Source organism: Phoenix dactylifera, chromosome 1, assembly GCF_051530095.1.
Source record: "Phoenix dactylifera cultivar Ajwa chromosome 1, Ajwa_hap1_PhDact_Kaust_v1.1, whole genome shotgun sequence".
In the NCBI taxonomy this organism is placed as follows: domain Eukaryota; kingdom Viridiplantae; phylum Streptophyta; class Magnoliopsida; order Arecales; family Arecaceae; genus Phoenix; species Phoenix dactylifera.
Genome location: NC_143190.1, coordinates 42,510,104 through 42,533,048, shown reverse-complemented (window position 1 = coordinate 42,533,048; position 22,945 = coordinate 42,510,104). Strand labels below are relative to the sequence as shown.

Genomic DNA, 22,945 nt, shown 5'->3' with positions numbered 1-22,945 from the left:
CGTTCTTCAAGGACAGGGCAGATTCTCTTCATGAACTTGAGTTCGGGCTTGACCCATTTGGGCACCAGCTTCCTCTTGGTGAAGCCCACCTGCCTCCTCGCTAGCGGGCAGAGGGGCCATTCAAGATGGGTTCGGATTGTATCTTTTGCGTAAAAAAATGATTCACCTTTTTTTTTTGTGATATGGACCATTAGATCCTACAATAGCTACTATGAGATCGGTGCAAGCAGATGAAACAGAGAGTTCAAATTTGGGCGAGGCATGATCCAACGAAAGAAGATCAATCATTCTTTCGCACAAAAGATACAACCCAAACCCATACAGGGTAGGAGTTGAAAGGGAGAAATTTAGGTCCAAAGCTCACAACATACAGAAATTAAAGGTCGAAATCATAGTCATTTCACGTTTATCACACAAGAAACACATGACACTGCCTTCACTCACCATAAACTAGTTTCATGTATCTCTCTGTGATCATATCTTGTGAGAAATCTGTGAAGTAGCCTTTCTCTACCTCCAGGCCCTCTTGGGCCGCAATCTGCTCAACCTGACTCTGGACCTGGTCTGCCCCAACCTGGTTGGGTTCCAACAGCATGCATGCGATCTCGATGCGGTCGTCGCCATGGACAAGCGCAAGTGCCTGGACGGTCGGAAGGCCGCCCCCCCGGCCGCTCACCATCCGGGCGATTTGCCGGATCGCTGGAATGTCGGTGGACTGGACCGGCACATTGTAGGTGTCAACCCATGGGCTTGCACCAATTACTGTGATGCCCCTGGCCCGGGTCACATGGACCGGGCCCTCGTCGGGTTTTTCTGGCAGGATCTCGGGCAGGGCCCATCCGGCCCACTGGTTTCCCCTGAAGTTCGGCCGGTAATAGCCCAGTTCCCTCCTGACGGCGTCAAGGGCCTTGCCATTTGGATGGGCTGCTTCATATAGGAATACTGGAACTGCACAGTCTCAAATACACCTCATTTGATTATAACCAAAAGCCTTTTCCATACCAATTCACTTGTCTTATCCGAGTAAGTCCAAACTAAAATCACTAACAAGATTTGCAAGTGGGCCTTATCCCATTCTCTATCTCTTCTAATTGCACTGGCCCCTTATAAAATTTAGTTCGTAGATTGAGGCAAGGATATTGACTAAGAGACAGGGAATAGATGCCTTTCCTTCAGCAAACTAAACACTGGTATGTGCCCTAGCTATTAGATCAAGATCTTTTTTGTTAAAATTCATAAAAAAATAAAAACTTTTTAGTTAATTATAATCAAATGGACACTGTAGATCCATCTTTCGTGCAATGTTGGGCCGAAGTTAAGAAGCGGGCCTGAAAATAATTGGGTGTGGGTTATACTGCACCAGCCCTCACGTGAAAATGGGTTTGTTCTGACATCTGCGGGATCAAAAGAAGGGTAGCTTTTTAAATTTCCCTATCCAAAATTTAAAAGTCAAGCAAATATTCAAACTTCATGTATTGTTTAGTAAATAACTTTTATATTTCCATTCAATAGTTAGCTGATATCCAAATTTGTATTTTGTATCCATCATCATTGATTAAAGAATAGATATGAATGTGGACAAACCGATACCTAACGTTCATTTCATTTTCAAAGTTGATTGGTAGCTGAAAGAAACTGACCTTGGAGCCCAATGCCGATGTCAGAGGCCACCAACTTAGCAACTCTAGCTGCATCTTCCAATGTGGCTTGAGCCAAGGGGTGGAAGCAGATGTGGTCGACTACGCCGAGCCGAGGGTGAGCACCGGAGTGCATTTCGAGGTTGATGGCAGCGTACGCTGCCTCCACCATGGCCAACAAGGTTCGCCGCATGGGACTGAAGGTGATCCCGGCGACGGCATCATGCACGACGTAGGAGACGAGCGTGTATCTGACGCGGTTATAGTTCCGATCCTGGAACTTGTTCACGATCGCAGCCTCGGGGTCAATCTTGGAAGCTTGCTCGATCATGTCGAGGGCTGAGCTGTTGCGCGATTCAGAGATGTACAGCTTGACGCATATGAGCTTGGTGTCTTTGGGCTCCATCTTCATCTTCTCCTTTGAGGAGGCAAATGGTCAACCAAAAAAGAAAAAGAAGAAGGTGAGGCACAAGCATATGATTCTTGCTCTCTACCTCCATGACCCAATGGCCAAGAGGTTGCAGGAAAACCACAGGCCCCAACTGATGCTCCTTTTCTTTTTCTTTTATTTCTTTGGAGACTCAGCACTAATTTGTGCTTTAATCACGAGATAAATTTCACCATCATGACATCTCAAGCATTGAAGTGTTACACAAGGAACTGAACACCTAACCTTCGTATTCCTTCACAGGTAGCAAGTGCCTTATCTCAAAAAAGAAAAAGAAAAAAAAGGAATGGAAAAAAAGGGGTGAAAGCAAGCAGCAAGTGCCAAAATAGCCCATTTGGTACACCAAGAGAAAAGAAATTAAATTTCCTTAACACCCTCCAAATAGTTCTTAGCAACATAAGTGCGTGTGCGCATGCGTGCGTGTGCATAACAAAAAAAAAATATCGAAGAAACGGCACATAACCATGAAAGATTTGGAGAGTCGACAAGAGAAAAGAAGAAGAAGACGACGACTTGGACAGTCCAGTTTCATCCCAATATGTGACGAAATTGAAATGTGGTATGCAAAAAATATAGAAAACTGCAGTTCAAAATGATGATAACAAAATGATTGAAAACTGGATCTCTTGTTTACCAAAAGGAAAAAAAAAAGGTTTGTGTTCTATCGGATGTTCTCTTGTTCTACCAAGGCAAATACTTGCAGTCCCTTCTTTCGAGGTTATCTTCTAAGCGTGACCATGATGCTTACTCTTTGATTTAAGTTTGTTCATCTTATTTCAAGATGAACAGCAGATTTAACCATTCTTCTCCAAAGAGGCATGCGACATGATCTTGTGGTGGGGCTGAGCTCATACCTTCTTCCCCTGGTGTGAATCCATTCTCTCCCTCGATTCTCTGGCCTCCTCCTCCTCCTCCTCTCTCTCTCTCTCTCTCTCTCTCTCTCTCTCTCTCTCTCTTTCTTATGGTTCCACGATGGAGATATCATATGGGAATAGCAATATCCTCTTGCTTCGACACAAGCCTTTGCAAAAAGGCCCACACTTACGAACAGCATCCAACCACTTGTTCCAATTAATACAAATAGGTACATGGCTCCATCTACGTAACTCTAAGCATCCTTTTATTGAACATATTTTCGGAGTTTTAAATTCCCATAAAAAGACACCAGCTATAGTACGTAGTTTGTCGCCAATGAAAGGATTAAAAAGTGGCGAGATGCTTTCTAGATGGAGTCCACGTCAAAATACTTAGTACCTAAGTTCCATCTTAATATCTTCTATTTGGACAGGTTGGAAGCATCTTCGCCATAACAATGAGAACTGCCTGAGCTTTGTCCGTAGTTTTGCTTGAACCCCCATCTGTGGTTTAGTGTTGTTGCCTATCCTTGTAAAAGGTATTTTATCGATCTCTCTTACTCGTTTAAAAATTTATCCCAATTCTTTTGTTTAAGAGGGAAGAAAAAAGAGAAATGCACTAACTAAATTTTACATTCATCAACTTTTTCTATTAGTTACCTATATGTTTTTGACCAAAAAAAAAAAAACTTGGTCTATATAGTTTATTTTCGAGAAAAGGACCAAAAGAAGTGGCCCTCTATATGTGGCTCCATGACAGGGTCTAATTTTTAAGTACTATCTTTCTTCTATTTGGATAGATTAGAAGTGTCTTTATCAATATATGGTGGATTGGTCGAACTTTCGTACATGGTGTTGCCCAAGACCCTATGTGATGTTAAGCATCTTTGAACATCTTTTTATAAAGGCACTATACATACCTCTTCTTTATTTGGATATGCTTTTTTATACAAAATGAAAAGAATGCACTAGCTAAAAATTACATTATATTTCCAAATCCATAAATTACAACCATCAATGCTTCCTCTCATGCAATAATAATCACTAATCATCTATGTTTCTATGTACATTGTGTGTGCTTTAGTAGGGAAGAGAACTAAATGTTATCTAGCCTCATTCAATCTTTAGGATGAACAGTAATAGTCAAAAAAATTTAGCCATGAAATGAAATTATTTTTTTAAAAAAATATCAAAAAAATTAAAAATATGAAATAGGTCTAGAAAACCTTGCTTTTATTTATTTATTTTTGCCAAATTCCTAGAACTACTGGGTTTGAAAACCTAACCCACTATGCTTTATTAGAAGTCTAAATTAAGAATCTACGACATTGCGTATATTTTACAAATTTAAATTATCTAAAAGTTGAATATTATCTTCAAAATCCTTTCTTATGCATTAAGTAAGCATACAAATGTATAGCCACCAATTGTTATCCAAGAAATAAAATTATTTACTCCATAAAATATCAGAATATTTTTTTCAAAAAGTTAAATAAAAAATGTTATAAGAAGTCTTGTATTTATTTATTTATTTTTGCCAAATTTTTGGAAGTACTAGATTTGAAAACCTTGCCTATTTTGTTTTATTAGATGTCTATATCAACAACTTATGGCATTGCCTATATTTTAAAATTTAAGTTGTCTAAAAGTTGCATATCATTTTTTTTTTTTGATTGAAAAGGAAGTAAGGTGCCATCCAAATTTTATTAAAATAGAAAGTTATGTACAAGAAGAATGTACAAAAAAGAGCAATCATACCAATACTAATGTCGAATGCGGTTTCAAAAATCCTAACTTATGCAATAAATATACAAACAAAAATATAAATTTCAACTATCAAATGAATGGTCCGACAAGAACCTTGGCATCCAACATTCTAAAGCTTTGCAAATTTCTATTTCGCATGTACATATCATAAGACATAATTAAGTTAATTAACATACTATCCATAATTTTACCCTTTTTTTGAATTTTTTTCTCGTCATTTTTCCTTTTCTGTCACTTTCTTTGAAGATCACAATGAACCATGCGTGCCATTCCCACATGTGAAATGAAAATGCTGTTTGCTGTGTGGCTCATACAGGGAAGCAGCTGTCCTCGTCAATAGTTGATATAAAACCGTCACGAGGGCCCACAGTAGTAATCGCCCGTCGCAGGGTTAGGTGATGGCGGGACTCGGAGGCAACGACTCCAATCTCCCCATGACGCCGTTAACGAGCAACACTACCTACCAGCCGAACACATTGCCAAATTTGGGCATGCAGCCCAGATTTTGTTGAGATACGCAGAACTTATATTAGAAATTTGGTTCACTGTATTATTATTATTTTGTTTTTGGTACACCAGTTGCTCGTACTGACCTAGAGTCGAACTCAACTTAAGTTTGATAGGATGCGTTCAACCGCGGCTCACTCATATTAAATAAATTTTATCTAATCAAATTCAATATTTATTTAATATTTTAAAATGTAGATATCTAAACTTTGCCTGTCTATAAAGGAAGCTTTAAAATGAAACCAAGCTTGAGTTATTTTTTGGTTAATTTAAATTTAAAATATTTAAAATAAAAATTTGAGCATTCAAGTAATATTCGAATAAATAGACAACTACTCGATACATATCTTAATATCCGATTTTATTTGTAGATTTATTTAATTTGTATAGTATTTATGAACTTTTAAAAAATATAAATAAGCATATTAATATACTATTAATTTGATTTATGATTGACTTAATAATATTTTTAATTCTGTGGTTATAAATTTTAATTATTATATTATATTTATATTTTTAGTATCTAATTTGTATTAATATTCAATCAAAATGAATATCTACATAAATTTTTATATTCAATTAATATCTATATTTATATTTATATTTTTCAAACAAAATCAATATGGTACTATTTAGCCTTATGCGAAGCTCTTTTAACATTTTATTTTTTTTATAAATTTCATGTTTGCAATACTAACAATTATGATTTCTTTATCATCGTACATGGAATTGAATATTAAAATATTTAGTTGGCTTATCTGAATGCGTTGTCGGTCACCTACTCAAATAGCTGACGTGTAGACCCACGTGCCGAGGAAGGTACACGTGACGTGAAAAGTAAATAGGAAGGCTGTCTCCTCTTGTTAATGATATCACGCGGATTCGGACGCACGGAAACTAGAAGTTGGCGTCCGTGGTCTGTATACTGCCACGTTACGCCACGCCCTCCAACATTTCGTAGCGAGAACTCGTGGGCCCGGACCCTGGGCTTTCTGAACGACTCGGCCCTTACTTGTCCGATCGCCTCGAGACCTGCAAAACGGTACGATCGCGTGGGGTGAACCACTTGGGCCCATATCCAATCTAAGCTAACACTTTCAAAGGCCCAAGACGATAGGGCATTGACTCCAATAACCCCCATGGCAGTGAAATTTTCAATTTCCTAGCTCTCTTTTGAAAGCCAAAAAAAAGCAGTGTATTTATTAAATAATATAAATAATAAAAAAATCTTTATTCAAGAAAAAAAAAAGTTTCCTCCCACTAGTCATGCATCCCATGGATGGGATCCTAATAGGACTAACTCAAGAGGAGGGATCATAGTTTGTTTCTCCAAGGCAACAATTTTTTTTTCTTTTTTTAGCTATCCTGATAAATGATATGTCTCCAAACGGCCTCCAACTCATCAAAAAGTCTAACCAATTAAAATACGTCGCAACGCCAACGCATGGTAGATTGGAAGTGGCCGCTGGATGGGTCCAGCACCATACCGCCAAGTTTGTATATGAGAAGCTTTCTATGGTTGGCCACAATCTAGCATGGAGACCTAGTAATCATCGAGATCCCACCGACGTAACAAACAGAATGTCGTCCGCATGTGAAATATTCATACTTGATATCTAGGCTGTATTCTAACTTGTCACTTCTAGTCGACCCACGTGCTCTAATTCTCTGTTGGTAAGTAAGCTCTTCTGCCGACTATACACAAAATTGAGGCAGGAAGGAGGGCAGAGGAGGTAAGCAAACAAGAATAACACCTTAATAAACTGAGAGACAATCTCCTTTTGTCCCCTAATTATTGCATTGATTTAGGCATCGAAAGGTTCCCCATCAAATACGTTCTGATTAGAGGATTTTTTTACTTTCAAATCAGAGAACTGCCATCCGACGGAGATCTTAGCCGCAATGACTGAGCGTCGTTCACCTTTTCCAATCCCAACCAAAGCAGCTAACCAGTGAGTTCTCTAGCACCGTTATGCCATTCACCATGGTACTTGAAGCCAACCAGTTCTCATCGGCAACAAAACTAATAGCAAGGACATCTCTAGATAATTTTTTATTCATATCAAATACTTGATTTCTTTTTTTTTTTTCCGATTGGAAAGTCAAGCCTAGTTCTTACAGAATTTGCAGTCAGAAGAATCGATTGTAATGGGCCCATCAGCTGTTGAAAATAGCAACCTCGGCCACCATAAGTCTGATTGCTAGTAGTAGTTGAAGCTGATTCCTTCGCAAAAATTGTGCCAATCTCAAAAATGGCAAATGGATCATGCATGAACCAGCTATCTTGAAGTAAAGGGTCACTGTTGGACTATTAGTTAGAGATACATATGGGCCGGATTGGTTTGGGTTAGAAACTATCTTGTAGCCAACTTGCTCCCAATCAGTTCACAATTTTTAGCTCCAGAACATATCCAATCAATGTAAAAAGCATCCCAACCCAATCAAATTCGAGCCGTTTCGCATTAATTCTGGAGTTATCATATTTTATAATGCTCTGAACATCGATAAATATAAAAATGAAGCAAACATAGAGGATGTTTAGTATAAAAAAAAATAAAATTCCAACAACAATAATCTAATAAATTATAAAAAGTTGAAAATATAAAGCTATAAACTATGTCTAATACAAATTAGAAACTACAAAATGAAGGCAAATTCCATGTTCCCCAACTTAAGTACAAATTTATTTTATACACAGAGAATAAGAAGAAGAGAATTATAGATGATATCAAGATCATTCAAATATTTAATACAAGTATGAGCAAAAGCTTAATAATCCAACATATCATATAGTTGATCTTAGATATGAAATTTTTATCATGGGGTTGAACGGTGATATAAGAAATTGGAGATATTTGGAATCACGACCATGTAGGACCACCATTTGATCTTATGATGGTTATTCCATACCAAACATCCTCAAATGATATTAGGGATGACACAGATTCCGAGGTGAGAGAGGAAAAAAAATCTATTACTGTGTTTTAATATATATATATATATATATATATATATATATATATATATATATATATATATATATATAAAAGTTGCAGTTGAAGTAGGACTCTACTGTGCTTTGGTATTAAAAATAATTTATTTATTGTGGACTCGAACTCAGGATGGAGGCCGGGCGCCCCTCCGGAATCGGAAATATATGGAATAAAATATTAAATCAATTGTAGGGACTGTTTTCATGCAATCAGTCAGTCAAAAACCCACGGTTTTTATACTTATTTACTTGAAAAAATATAAACATTAAACTACAGTAATTTTTCTAAGAGTCCTAAATTTTTTCTACGGTAGATGGGTCATTCATCTTCTATTTCTAGAAAATATACTATAAAAGATGTAGATAAATACCTCCATTTTTCTGACAACGATTACTTGTGTAATCTTCAACTCCTGGATCACAATTCACACATACAAACAGATTTAGGGGTAAATGTGGTAGAGAATTTGCCCGTTGTGGTGGGGCAAGATCGTAATCTTGATCTTTAGACTCCGGTTGATTTGCATGAAAGGCGACGGAAGAGGCAGACAAAAGAGGGAAAATAAAAGAAAAAACTTCAGTCTAACCTTCTCTCTTCCTCTCCCCAGCCTTCTCTCTCTGTATCTCTTTGGAAAGGGGGAAATCTCCTTGGATTCTTCTCCGCAGCTCATCGTTGACTCATCGAGTTGGGTGGCCGTTCCATTGCTTCTCAAACTATTACCTTGGTTGTAAGTAAAATTCGTGTAGGGTTTCTTGATTTTTTTTTTTTTTTTTTTTGTCTTAAGACATTAGGCTGCGATTTTTTTCTCTCAGAAGAGGGGAAAAAGAATAATGGCAGAGGTTGAATGGAAAAGAAAAAAAGAAAGTTGAAATCGGTTTCAGTAATCGTGCTGAAGATATCATTTTTTTTTTTGTTGCGGGGTTTGTTTATTTGACGGATTTCCTCTTCTTGCTTCGTAAAACTATTTTGAATATTTAAATTAACTGCGATTCTGATGATGAATTGGCGCGTCGATTAATCAAAGGAGAATAATCTCCAGTGGCATGATTCTGTAACGTTGTTTGTTTTGCCTTCTTGGATTGGAGAGGGTTTTAGAAGGTAAGATGCAGAGTTCTTGAAGTCTTTGGAGATTATAATTTCAAAACTCGGGTTGTTTCACGATCTTTGAGGCGTTGGATGTTTGGCGCTGATAGTAGTCTATAAGTTAAGAAGCGTAATGGTTTGACAGTAATCTCCAATAACATGATTTTTGTGACCTGGCGTGTTTTGCTGGCTTGGACCGGGCAGAGTTCTTAGTGGGTAAGATGTATAAGTCTCTTAGTTTGCTGATTATAATTGAAAAGCTGGTTTGTTTCATGATTTTTGAAACTGCAGATTGCATTATTCTTCATGGCTTGATTTTTTTTTTTGAACTTGGGGCATATAGAAGTAAGGACATAAAATCTTCATGATATTTCTTGTATAAGATGAATAGATGCTGCTGCAGTCTGTTTCTTACATAATCACAGTTTTAGGGTTCCTGTCCATATGAGATTATGATATGATATGATTGAGGGAATTAAGACTCACAAGAGTCGTCATTGCAAACAAACTATTGTAATCCTTTTGGTTTTGGATGCATGTTTCCTGACACCATGGTTATTGCATTCAAGAGCGAGGTCTTAAGCGGAGATTGGATCCAACAAAGAGGAAATGTGAGGGTGTGAAATTCTAGCCTTCAGAGACATATTCTGGGTGCCTTTATTCAAAGATTGTGAAAGTTGGGTTTATGCCGGCAGTAGTCTGAGATTGCCCTTATTTTCGCTATTGTGAGGAGGATGGGAGGTGTTGGAAAAGGCTGACCATAGAGATATCTGAGATGCTATTCTAAACGTCTTTTAGTCAAAGAGATTTATTTCTTACTCTTCGTTTCCTTGGAGGATCCAAGAAACAACCGTCCTATTGGTGTTGAGCTAGATTTTCACCTTTACTAATCCTTATTACAGGGGAAGGATGCTCGATCTTGTGCGCATGTTATGTGGTTTGCTGGAAGAAAATGTACTCCACCTTTACAGTCCATGTAGACTTACCTATATTATTTAGGTGAAGATATCTGGTGATCCTAGTCTCTTTCTTGGAATATGATTGATGTTCTTATGAAAATAGAGTCTTGTATAATTGTATACGATGCGATTAGTACCTCAAAAATGGCGAAATAGAATCAACCAACGTTCTACGATTCAAAATAAAAACTCAATTAAATTTGATTCACATAAAAAAGAAAAAGACCAATTAATTCATTACATGAAACAAAATTACTATGCGGTGGTAGTGGATTCATTGACGAGTCAAAAAGAAAAATTTAAAAAACACTATAGATATTATCTTTTATCACATAAATATATGAATTATGGGAATAGGAAGGACTCATATATTTATGAATCAACATTACAAGTAAAAGGAGACCAAGAAATTCCATACAATTTCAATACACTGAAACCCGAATCATTTTATGTATTGGTAAGTATAGCTATTAGTAATTATTTAGAAAAGGAATATATTATTGCTACACATAAAAATCTGGATAGAAAATATTTTGATTGTAGAATTCTCCATATTTGTCTTAGAAAAAATATCGACATTGAGACCTGGACCAATACGCATATCAGCACCAAAATTGAGAAAAATACTAAGACTGAAAACAAAATTATCAAAAAATTGAAAAAAAAAGATATTTTTTCTAAGACAATTCATCAAGGAATTAAACCATCCCATAAAAAAAAACACTTTTTAAAGGAAAACAAGTTTAACATCCTTTGCTGCTCTAGGAAGATTTCAAAGATTGCTGCCATAGTTTGTTGAAAAAACATGAGGGTTGAGGATATAATAGATGGGTTTGGAGATTGTAAAGTCTTCCTATGGAAGAAAAATGTTGTACTCCCCCACTATGCTGCATTGGTATATCATCCACATTAGAGTTCCATGACCTTAATTATTTTGCTAATTGGTAAAATCATTGTTTTCCCTATCAGCCCATGTTCTTGGGATTGAAAGTGCCAGTGATATTCATGGAAGTGTTTAACAAACTTTCCACATGGTTATAGTAGCCTTGAGGATGTTCTAAAATGACTTAAACAGTGTCTTACAACTACTGATCTTGAGGACTCCCCGCCCAAATTCTCAGCACAAGATTTTCAATTATTTTCTCGTGTTTCCCTCAAATGTATGCAAGTACTTGATGATGAAATTTACTGTCTTGATACTATGTTTGGTAATTCTGTATAATTTCTTCTACCCTGTTTTTTAAAGTACATGTACATTAATAGGTTAGAACTTGTTTGCATGAACAATTTCTATTGCAGATCTTAGCGGCTATAACTACTTTCCATTATTATTAGAAGACTTTAGAAGTGAGAGTGGAAATAAGAAATAATTTTTTAGTGCAATGCTATTTTTTCTAGCAATTTTTCATGGATGAAAATTTGAATTTTAGTATAATGTCATAATAGCAGTATACCTGTTATAAGCTAACAAGACTGAGCATGCTTTTTCAGATTGTGTGCTGCTTCCAGAAATAATGTTTCCGCAAATGGATATAACAACAATGGACCCTGGAACTCTCACTCTGATAGTGGCAGCATTCTGTGTGATGCTGTCTATGCATTTTACAGTACAGTTGCTGTCCCAACATCTTTTCTATTGGAAAAATCCAAAGGAACAGAAAGCTATAATAATCATCATCCTGATGGCTCCCTTGTACGCAATTGACTCCTTTTTTGGTCTGCTAGATATTCAGGGCAGTAAAGCCTTCTTTATGATTTTGGACTCTGTTAAAGAATGTTATGAGGCATTGGTGAGCCTTGTTTTTAACCTAAATCATTTACTTATTGAGAAAGTTACTGAAGCCTTAAAGAAAACTTCATAACAGTCCTCCTTATTGCAATTTGCAGGTGATTGCTAAGTTCATGGCTTTGATGTATAGTTACTTGAATATATCTATCAGTAAGAATATAGTGCCTGATGAAATCAAAGGAAGGGTGATTCATCATTCTTTTCCTGTGTCTCTTTTTCTGGTATGGTTTGTATCTCAATACCTGAAAATAAGAACTTTCTGTCACTATACATTCTGTATTTAAATCAATATAGATTTCGTACTGCACCAGGAGCCATTTATTTCTATAATAAATTTAAAATGTCTCTAGAAAGTAAAGGAGGGTTAAACAAAATAAGAGGAAAGACCTAAAATAACATAGATCATGATTCAATAAAGGAACTGAAAGAGTTTGTATTACTAGAGGATGTAACCAGAGATATGAAGCAATTATGCATACTCATAAAGCTGACCATATATTGATAGGATAAGGCTTGTTCTGACGGCTGTGATTAAATTGTGATGGAGATAGAGAAAAAAGTTGATTTGGGATGGAACTGAGACCTCTTTTTTCCTGATATGAGCCCTCCATATTCTCTTGTGATATTATATATTAAGTATGTTGTTCATGAATAATCATCCATTCTCATTCCCTATAAACCAAATATGATTGAGGCTTTGGGTCCAGGAATGGCAGACTGTTAATTTGTTCTGAGTTTTATTATCCCTTTTTGAGTATTCACATAGGTAAATTGTTACTGGCTTACTCATCATTACATAGGTAAATTGTTACTGGCAGAATTGTTGCTGACTTTTTGAAGCTGTTGGAAACTCTAGCAACTATTATTTTAGAAGCATGAATTGATGTTAGTCTAACCTATATCACTTCTTCTTTTAATGCTTGAGAAATAGGAGTTGACTCAAACAGAAAAAATTGTCCCTCATTTTGGAATAAAATCCGGGTGTTTGATCAGATTGTGTCTATTGGTGTAGATTGTGTACATTTACTCGTAGAGATATTTTATCCAAATGAAGAAAGAAAAATAGACCCTACAGAGATATTTTATCATTCTATCACAGATATCATCATGCGTAAGCTTTTAGACTATTTCATTCATAATATCATTCCCTGATACTCCAATTCCAAAACCAAAGCCCTTGTCTCAACCCAAAAAAAAAAACAATGCCTCTGTAAGCAAGCCACTGTCTGACACCCAACACTAAAAACCCTAGTTCTGGTGAGGTAAATAAATCCACACCCACGGATGCTCCCTTTTATGTTTCGAACCCGTGACCTCTAGGTCAAAATGGAGCAACCTTACCATTATGCCAAGACTCACCCTCAGGATTTGACTCAAACATCTGAATCAATATTTGAATGTCATCCAATGGTATCATTATGAAAGCACATCATTATATCAAAAATTTGGCCAACTCTATCGTTGCATCAGCTAGTTACTATCTGCCTGTACTGCAGATTTAAATTTTTGCAAGCTGCGGGCTTGTATCTAAAACTACCCATGGATATATGTTTTTGTGATGCAGCCTCACACTGTCCGATTGGAGCATCATACATTGAAACTTCTTAAGTACTGGACATGGCAGTTTGTGGTAATTCGACCAGTCTGCTCTATCCTAATGATAGCCCTTCAACTTCTTGGTCTGTACAGCAACTGGGTCAGCTGGACTTTCACCATCATATTGAACATATCCGTTTCTATGGCCTTATATGCCTTGGTGATCTTCTACCATGTGTTTGCAAAGGAGCTGGCACCACACAAGCCTCTAGCAAAGTTCATGTGCATCAAAGGGATTGTCTTCTTTTGCTTCTGGCAGGTAAACTCTTTATCTTGATATATATTTAAGTTGGATGCCAGTACATTGAGTATTTGTATCATCTATCATAACCTTGTTACCGTCATATAGTTATAACAATCAGTGCAGTTTGTCAGAATTTTAAAGGTGAAATTGTCTTTTATAAACAAGAAGGACTAGCATATCAACATCTGTCCATATACTGTAATAACTAATAAGTTAACTCTGTATTTCCAGCCTGATGAATTTATTGTGGCTACTATGTTGCCTGATTTCATTCTATCTTTGGAGCCAGTATTTCTCATTGGCTTGAGCTGAAATTTTATTGGCGTCAATTTCAAATAATATATTTGAGTTTTCATTCATGAGATACTTGTAAACTGACAAATCAAAGATACTAACCAACCATAGGCAGTTCGTACAAGTTCAAATGTGTCGAGAAGATTGGTTGAGTAGATGAATAATGTCACATGATTTACAGAAGCATGCAATCAGGTTGCTGAGTCATGATTGGCTGTAAAGTCCATATTTAAGTTTCTCTGACTGCCTTATCTCTAGACGTTACCAAGGCATTTCTTCCAGTTCAAAAGCCGGCACCAGAGGCAGAGACCTCTCTTTCTTCGCTGAGCGAGACCAGCAAGGGGAATTTATCCAGTCATGCAGTATGTATGTTTCATACTTCTACATATATATATATATATATATATATATATATATATATATATATATATATATATATATATATAAATGCATGTAAAATGTGGCAGATCCTTGCAGTTAACTTTTCCATGGAATATTTAAGATTTTCCTGATGCTAGTAACTCTAAAGTCTATAACAGGAGAATAAAAACATGATATGTATTCTCGTCATGGTGCCTCTTCGTATTTACTGCATTATATCCTGTGACAGTCGAAGATAGTCTCTCTCTCTTTTCATGAAAGAAGGAAATTTCATGTTTGAAGTTCTTTGGTGCAGGGGGTTGCGCTTGATGTCCTAGCTGCTGCCGGAGTTATAAAATCACATCATTTCTGGCTGGACGTAGAGCATATTCAGGAAGCCATTCAAAATGTCTTGGTAATTCTAGAAATGGTTGTCTTTTCTGTCATCCAGCAGTATGCTTACCATGTTGCCCCATATAGTGGAGCTGATGCAGTGAAGATGAAATACGACAAGAAGAATGAATGATAGTCAATCTGAAACCAAGAGTATCGTGGTGGATGTCATAAGCCACTTTGCTTCTTCTCTATATGGCCATACCTGTTTTTGGAGATACAGTAAAAATTCTAATGTGGATGAGATAAAACCACTAGAACGTGATGATATTAATTGCTTCCTGAATATTATGAGAGATATTGTGTTGAAAATTTAAGTGCATTTCTGTGGTCTTCATATGATTGAGAATATTGTGTTTCTGCTGCTGTCTTTCAACCGTTACTGCCCAAGATATTAAATTACACGTTACATTGTTCAGAAATGCCTCTGAAAAGTATGTTCCAGAGAGATGTCCTGCCTGACCAGCTAAAAGACTCAGATGGTCCATAAATTGATGTAGCTGCCGTGCTGCAACAGGCTTGCTTGGCTTGGCTCCATATGGTCCTACTCCTACGGTTCCCAGGAAAACAATTGGCTGTCATGTGGATGCGTGGAGCATTAATTTCATTCAAGGCAATAAGAGTTTGTCTTAATGAGCTCTGTCTGGAGATTAACTGACTTTGAATGGGCACCACTCGGTGGCCGGTTAGGTAATTATTGACATCTTTTCCTCAGGTCTCTGCGTATATGATTGATTATAGTAGTTACGGGTTGGTACCCAGCTGCAGACCAAAATATATGGCTCTAATGGTGATGCAATGTTTTAGTTTTGAAAGATGCCATGGTGGGTTTTTTTTTTTTTTTTTTGGATAAGTCGGATAAATCATACACTAGTGCGAATATATTCAATAAAATTATAAAACAAAAGATGGTTTAGAGGAAAAGAATAATCTTGTAGCTATTCTATATAAAGTTGTCAGAATGTTAAGTAACAAAGAATGCGATCTAGTAAGTTGTCAGCTGCTTTGTTTACCTTTTTGTAGATATAAGCTATTTGGAGCAATTTTTTTTGGGCCATTTCTCGATTTGTGCATGTCATAGGGCGTTCAACACTTCAACAGCATGCGATTGGGCAATGAGTGCGATGTGGGCCACTTTTGTGAAACTTTGTTTAACTTCATAACTGACAAATCAAACGAGACTTATAAGTTTGTAACTAATCGGGCAGTTAGGCATGCATAATTATGTCAAACTATTTGTTATGTGCACTTCTTTTATTCAAAACAGACTAACCTTTTCACATGATACGAAGCAAAAGGTAATTCAAAAAAATTACGATGAAAACCGAAGAGGAGGGAGGAGTTGTTCCTCCCATGTATCATTTACAGAGGTTCATGAGCTCGACCGTCCACCTTGTGGCATCACTTCAAGAGTTCTACATGTGCCTGATTGATCGGATGGTTCTGATTATCTTTAACGATTAAAATAATATCAGAAAAGTTACAGGATGCATTCGATAAACCTCGTATTTTTCATATAGAAATTTCTAATCAACGATAGAACAAGATCCATTTTGCATCATATCTAACTTCTTCCTTGGTTCGGACCGAAGAAGTAATGCCACTCGATTATTATCAAACTTCTTCTTTATATAGATAGATATAGGATCTATGGGGCAATTACTTAGAAGTACATTTTGTGCAACAGCCCTTCCTATCTGATATAAAAGGATCCCATGATCCTGAACCGATCTTACCCGGGATCGCAAATCCCAAGTTTGTCCATGAAAAGCTGATCTAATTGTATTTTTTCTATAATTTCTTTCATGTATGAAATATATATTTTATATGTATCTAGTTCTGTCATTCCTTTGGTTCTTGCTCGAGCCTAACTAGCTATATCCGATCTTGGTTGGCCTTTCACCCCTAGCCACAAGTCATCCCCGTATTCCCCCCCCCCCCCCCCCCCCCCCAAAAAAAAAAAGAAAAAAAAATTCCATCCATCAAGCTTTGGAACATGTTTTCTCTCCAATTAACTAAACATGGGTGAAGGATGTGCCAAATGGACGGCCTGGATGGGCTCCTATATGCTTCCAACTTCAATTAACTTGCACCACTTCTTTTCCTTCTATTTTTCCTATTTTCCGATGGAAAAATAGGGAGAAAAATCCACTTCAAAGTTCGAAGAGAACCCTCTCCGGGCGCCCTCGCATCATCAAGCTTCGATCTTTCCCCTTTTCACTCGCTGAATGATCCATTATCCATGACTTCTCTGCAAATTTCTATCAGTTCTCCAATCTCCAGCACCTTTTGGGGCATTCTTGATAGCAAAAGATGCTGCCTTGGTCTCGGGTTCGTGTCCCCCACCGGCTGTTGCTCAGTTCCAAGAAGAAAAATCAGTTTTTGGTATAGAAATGGCTCGTTTTGGAGGGAAGGAATGAAGAAAGATGCGATCTTGGTGAGGAAAGGGAGGAAGGGGAGCCTACTGGCAGTCAGGGCTAACAACTTTAATGGTGGTGGGGATGGGTGGGATAGGAGCGCCACCGCCAGGGTTTTAGGCAATCTTGCTTTGGCCATTGGCCTGACATATCTCAGCATGACAGGGCAGCTTGGTTGGGTTTTGGATGCTATTGTTTCAATTTGGGTAAGCCTGCACAGATTTGTGGTATTTTGGGAAAGGATCATTTATATGTTCCGAGTGTTTATGGCTTTTTGATTTATAGGGGTCATTTTTCTCTTCTTTGTGTGGATTTTTTTGGTTGAGGTTTTGTGTATGTCTATCTTGTATTATTTTAATTCTTATATAGGCAAGTTTCTCAACATGTGGTTAATTCTTCTATTGGAAGGCCTGGGGTCTGCCATTAATTAACTGCTTTCTTTCAAAAAAATTTCCCATATGTTCTTCATTGTTACTCTTGCTCTCTGGATCTAGTACCATCTCTGTCCCTATTTTAGATGTTGTGTGAAAGTAGCGGCTCCAAATATGCAAGAACTGTCAAATTACTGCGCTCCGCTACTTTGAGATAAATCATATGCCTCTTCTTATCATTAACAACAGTCATTCTATGAATTAAAATCTTGGTGGCTAATTTCCTGTTTCTTATGGTACTAAGGATATCGAGTTCTTTTCACAAGAATAAGATTATCCAGTTAAAGTAGATCCGAGAACAATGTAATTAGTCACTTAGACAGTAGCTACCTGCAGGAAGAAAGCTGAGCTAGAGGGAAGCAACCTTCTTATGTCATTTGCATCTCGAGTCATCTGAAATAACTGAACAATACTAGGAGCATGTAAATAAATAAAATTCTTACCGGGATACCTGAGTGACTTTATATCTTAATCATGTTTCTCATGGTGATACACTTGCTTTACTGATTGTCCGCTAACCATACCACTTTATCATATCAACAATATCTAGTTTGATAGATCTCTGGAGTGTTTTCTGATCTTTTACAGAATTTTCTGGAAAAATCACTAAATAGCTGAAAGATCAACTATGTTGTCTGGTTTAGTATGATGCGTGGTTAAGAGGTGTATAACTGTTAAATAACTATAGTAAATACGAGAATATTAAGATTGCTTAGTGGTAGAAATAGCGGGTGTAGAGTTAGTACTCCGTTATGGCTGATGTCAATAAAAAAAAAAATCAGGTCATGGCCAGTGTTGGGCAAATTCGGCATGTTTAAAAGCATTAGGGAGAAACTGAAGAGTGCTTGCATGGAGAATATGAGCAGTTATGCAGAGTACTTTCCATGCCAAAGGGCTTTGTCTAGAAGATAGGAACAATCACTGAAGTTGTATCTGTATAGCTAATCTCCGTTTAATGGGATAACACTTGAACATTTTTAAATAGCATATCTTTGCATAAAATTGTTTATAAATAACTGTTGTCATGCCCATGGCTATTGTATTTTAAGTTTATAGCCAGATTGTAAAGTTTAGTTGTGATCAGTAGTCATGAACTATTATGCCTAGTTAAAAGAGCACAATAATGGTGCTAATTGTATTGGTTAATAAGAATTCTGATCCATTCTGCTATAATTAATCTGTAAGGACTAATTTTCTATTCTAAACCATGATGTACATATTGCCTTAGATACCACATTACCAGTCCTTGCCATTTTCAACGCATAAAGTCTTGTTTGACGTATATAATTTTATAGATATGATACCTTTCCAAGCTAACAGTTGAGTATCCAGATTTCCCCCTGCAGCCCTATCTTTCTATGTTAGTAATGCATAGCCTAGCATACTGTACACATAGTACTCAGAAAGCCTAAAAACTTGCTCTGTTTTTTTTTTTTTCTGAATGCACTGATGTTATTATCGACAGCTCATTGCAGCGCTACTGCCTATTGTGGGGTTAGGTGCTTTCTTCTGGTTTGCAGGACGAGACATAGTTCAGAGCAGTGTAAGGGTTTCTAGCTTATAATTATTTTCCTTGTATTCCGGACTTCATGCATGCAGTGATTTTATCAGTTGGTATCTTTTACTTGTATATTTTGCTTGTCTTCTAGAGACATTTTTTTTTAAAAGTTGTTAGGAACTTAAGAATGTAACTCTTTGAAACGTAAGGTTACTGCATCTTTTCAATCGTAAGGTTGATTATGGTGTTGATTAGTAGGCCTGTATGGTTCGTTTTCAATTTTCATTACTCTAGGATCTATCATAAGACATTTAATGGAATATATAGGATGACATTTTGTTCAACCTTTTCGCAATTTTGTAAATGTTTGCTTGCAATCGGATCGTATGATTATCATTTTATAACTGAGCAAGTTTCTCTTAATGTTTGTATCTGCAGTGCCCCAATTGTGGAAACGACTTCCAGATATTTAAGTAAGCCCAAATAAGCTAATCATGATTTTATACAGTACAATAACACATGAAGTGGCTAAACCACAGTCTGCTCTCTTGTAGGTCCTCTCTAAAGGATGGTCCCCAACTATGCCCATTCTGCAGTCAACCTTTCTCTGGTGATACAGCAACCTGTGCTTGAGAAATTATTTCCTTTGAGACATGGCTACTGTTTGTTATACATTGTTTTTATGTATTTCTCATGTGTTTTTGTAGTCCATTATGCAACGCACACATGTATTCATAATGTAAATATGAAGCAAAAAATGCCTATGGTAATGACTTGCATAGATGCCTCCATTTTTGGAGGGAAATGCTTCAGCATTTGGCGGCTTTCAGATCTTAGCTGAAAACCATGATTGATAACATTTAATCTAGTGTTGTAATTGTAGATCATTTACAGACAAAATTCAATTTCTTCCTTCATAATTTTTCTGTTTACATGGCATCACTGCTGCTTCATAACCATAAAATGGTCTGCTACAAGTTTGTTGAGATGATGCTTTTACAGTTTGTGCATACAGTCAACTTGGTAACAACATGAGATATCTCAAAACTGACGGGCACCATCATGGTTGCTTGTTTATGATAACTTTACAGTTGATAAAAGAGTGTAGGCAGTGCACATGTATCACCATTTTAATTATGAGAATGTTCAAATGACTCCAGTCTATGCGTTAAATATATTCAAAGCTGCACTTCTATACTGATTACCGAGACTCTTTTCAGTATTAAATTTCTGATTCTGTATCTCTCTCTTTGTGACTTGTAAATTTGTAGCTAAATTAGTAATTACTAACACAAGAGAGAGAGAGAGAGAGAGAGTGTGTGTGTGTCTACCCATTTGTCGTTGCTCTAAAGTGTGATCTTACAAAATTTGCAGTGCAGGGGAACAAATTTGTCAGAGAATCTGCTAGATTCTCTTCTGGTCGTTCTACAACAAATGGACAGGTCTTTAATGGATTCTCATCTCGTGCTGATAAAGGTAACTGATCTGCTAATTTCTGCTTAAATTTTCCAATTTTTAATTTCGTGCTATATTTGTAGGTGCCTTGCTTCTTTTTTGAGAGCTCTTTAGAAGAAATCATGTTTCATTACATTCTCCCAGAAATCATGATGTGTCGCATTTCAACTCTCTGATACATGTATAGGGTATTTGTACAGGAAAGGCCTCTTCTACTACTGTTGTTGACATCGAAGCTGAAGTGAAGGATGTAGACTGATCTAAATCATTAGTTACCATGGTAAAAGAGTCTTTTGAGCATGTGAAAGATATTTTATCCCTTGTAGTTTCTCTCTCACATCATGTAACCTTAATTTGCAGGACTCAGAGTTCAAAAATTTCAGATATTTTGCCATCCCTACTCTTAAGAGGCTTTGTTACCCATACCTGTTTATTATTCCACTATCATTTAGACCGCAAATTCTCCAAGGTTCCAGAACATTTTGCATAACAGCTTTTATATATATATATATTTAGATATATCTGGTTTGATAAAGACAGTCATCTCTAATGCTGTTGCATTGTTGCTTCTAATTGCACTACCTTGTCAGCTGGTGAAGAAGCTCTCGAGAAAGTTCTGAATTCAGCGACCGAGGGTTTCTTTCCATGCACAGATTTTGAAGGTCAGCAGTAGTGATCCCATGTTGATAGTGAAACAGTGTTATGTCTAGTTCTGTTATGTACATAATCTGCAATGGATTAGCTACTAAATTGTTTACTGCCACTACATTTTAATAACAGTTCACAGGCGATGCTATGCCAGTGTTCTGCGAAAGAAATTTAATCATAATTGCTGGTGGTCAAAATGATAGCAAATTAGGGTTCAGAGTAGCCTACAGAATGTCCGGTTTCAGTTGCTCATACTCATCAAACATGTAGAAGATGGTGAGAACCAGCTTGATCAAGTCCTAAAGATATTGGAGACCTAAAATAGTGAGAACCAGCTTTTTTCCTTCGGAAAAAAAAAAGGAATGAGAGAGGTTTAGGGCGTGGGGATTTGGTTGGGTTACAACCGTCCGTCTGCAGTTTGGATTCAGGCTGTCTGTATATTGCAGAAAGGTCATGATGCAGCAGGTCCTCTGGTGAGGGTTTGGTTTTTTTTTTTTTTTTTTTTTTTTTTTTTTTTTTTTTTTTTTTTTTTTTTTTTTTGCTAGAAGAAAAAGGGGAAGGAGGGAGGAAGGGACAAGCCCACTCCCGCGTAGCAGCCCCCACCTCACCAGGAGAATGTTCGATGCGGACAGAAATGACTGTGTGTTGGGCACCTCGACCGGTTTTACTCGTATCCTCCCCACCTGTGGGTCCGGCTCAATTACCCTTCTGGGCTCTGGCAGGAGTACCACGTATAAGTACGTCACACCTGGTATCACCGAGGCTACCAGCAGAGCGATACGTCCTTTCAGACCCGGTATCCGAGTAGGAAGCATTCGGTCTCCATAATTTAATCGACGTCCATGCATTTCGAATTCGAAACCACTTGGTTGGAAGTAAGGCCATATGCGATGGACTCCATAATATATTTCTAAACCAAGTTTTGTTCGCGAGCACGCGAGATGCATGTGATAGGAAGTATGGATGGATCTAGATGCGTTTAGACAGTGTAATGACTTGAACTCGGCGCCTCTTGTTGGGTTTATATGGTTCACGCGGTAAATCTTCAAATCTATGAAGATGCCAGCGTTGGGAAATGGTTAACAGGTTTGAGACCAGAAATCTGATAATAATTTTGTGAATGCTATGAAATACACTGCTTGAGATAAAATCGCTTTGTTAGCTCGCCTCTCCTTACTCCCAATTCTCTCTCAGTGACATGAAATAACAGAAGCTCCTGCTAGAAGATGAAAAAGAAAAAAATAATAATAAGAAAGGCCACCCAAACTATTGAAAAAAAAAAAAAAAAAAAGGCCAAGCAGAGATTTTTTTTTTCCTAAGATGGATGAATCATACCACATGAGTATAGATACACCTAATAAAATCAAAAAATAAAATACTTCAGAATGCTGGAGGTAACTCTCCATTTTCAGTTCATAGGGTACCATCAAGAGCAAGGGCCAAGCAGAGATTGACTGAAAAAATAACCTGCCCTTTAGTTCACTGTCAGACGTCTCTCACGGGAGCCCGCACACAGAGAGAGAAGACCAAAGCTTAGAAAAATTATCAATCTTACAAACAAGCGTCAGCAAA

The 22,945-nt window shown here is 37.0% G+C and overlaps 3 protein-coding genes across 10 annotated transcripts; 2 read left to right on the top strand and 1 right to left on the bottom strand.

The window, feature by feature from the left end:
- Positions 1-376: 376 nt before the first annotated feature.
- On the bottom strand, positions 377-3,081 carry LOC103695809 (formiminotransferase cyclodeaminase-like protein). Its single transcript, XM_008777226.5, has 3 exons — positions 2,940-3,081; positions 1,641-2,055; positions 377-948 (listed from the first exon to the last, which is right to left on the bottom strand). Exons 1-3 carry the CDS (start codon positions 2,961-2,963, stop codon positions 437-439), a joined length of 951 nt encoding a protein of 316 aa, XP_008775448.1. The 5' UTR covers positions 2,964-3,081; the 3' UTR covers positions 377-436.
- A 5,517-nt stretch (positions 3,082-8,598) lies between these two features.
- LOC120110525 (uncharacterized) lies at positions 8,599-15,261 on the top strand. Of its 2 annotated transcripts, none has more exons than XM_039125753.3 (5): positions 8,599-8,933; positions 11,740-12,038; positions 12,136-12,258; positions 13,602-13,892; positions 14,848-15,261. In XM_039125753.3, the coding sequence occupies exons 2-5, from the start codon at positions 11,763-11,765 to the stop codon at positions 15,055-15,057; spliced, it is 900 nt and encodes a 299-aa protein (XP_038981681.3). In that variant the 5' UTR covers positions 8,599-8,933; positions 11,740-11,762; the 3' UTR covers positions 15,058-15,261. The 2 variants fall into 2 exon arrangements, with proteins under 2 accessions (XP_038981681.3, XP_089779957.1); XM_089923831.1 differs by having other exon boundaries at positions 8,756-9,505.
- A 1,719-nt stretch (positions 15,262-16,980) lies between these two features.
- Positions 16,981-21,543, top strand: LOC103719331 (uncharacterized). Of its 7 annotated transcripts, none has more exons than XR_016395687.1 (8): positions 16,996-17,547; positions 19,238-19,315; positions 19,709-19,743; positions 19,825-19,880; positions 20,645-20,746; positions 20,913-21,005; positions 21,086-21,194; positions 21,316-21,543. XR_016395687.1 is itself a non-coding variant. In XM_039125754.3 (7 exons), exons 1-6 carry the CDS (start codon positions 17,167-17,169, stop codon positions 20,982-20,984), a joined length of 711 nt encoding a protein of 236 aa, XP_038981682.3. In that variant the 5' UTR covers positions 17,007-17,166; the 3' UTR covers positions 20,985-21,005; positions 21,316-21,543. The 7 variants fall into 7 exon arrangements, 4 of the variants coding, with proteins under 4 accessions (XP_088557971.2, XP_089779935.1, XP_038981682.3 ...); XR_016395686.1 differs by having other exon boundaries at positions 17,007-17,547; positions 20,926-21,005; XR_005511611.3 differs by lacking the exon at positions 21,086-21,194.
- The last annotated feature ends 1,402 nt before the right edge of the window (positions 21,544-22,945 follow it).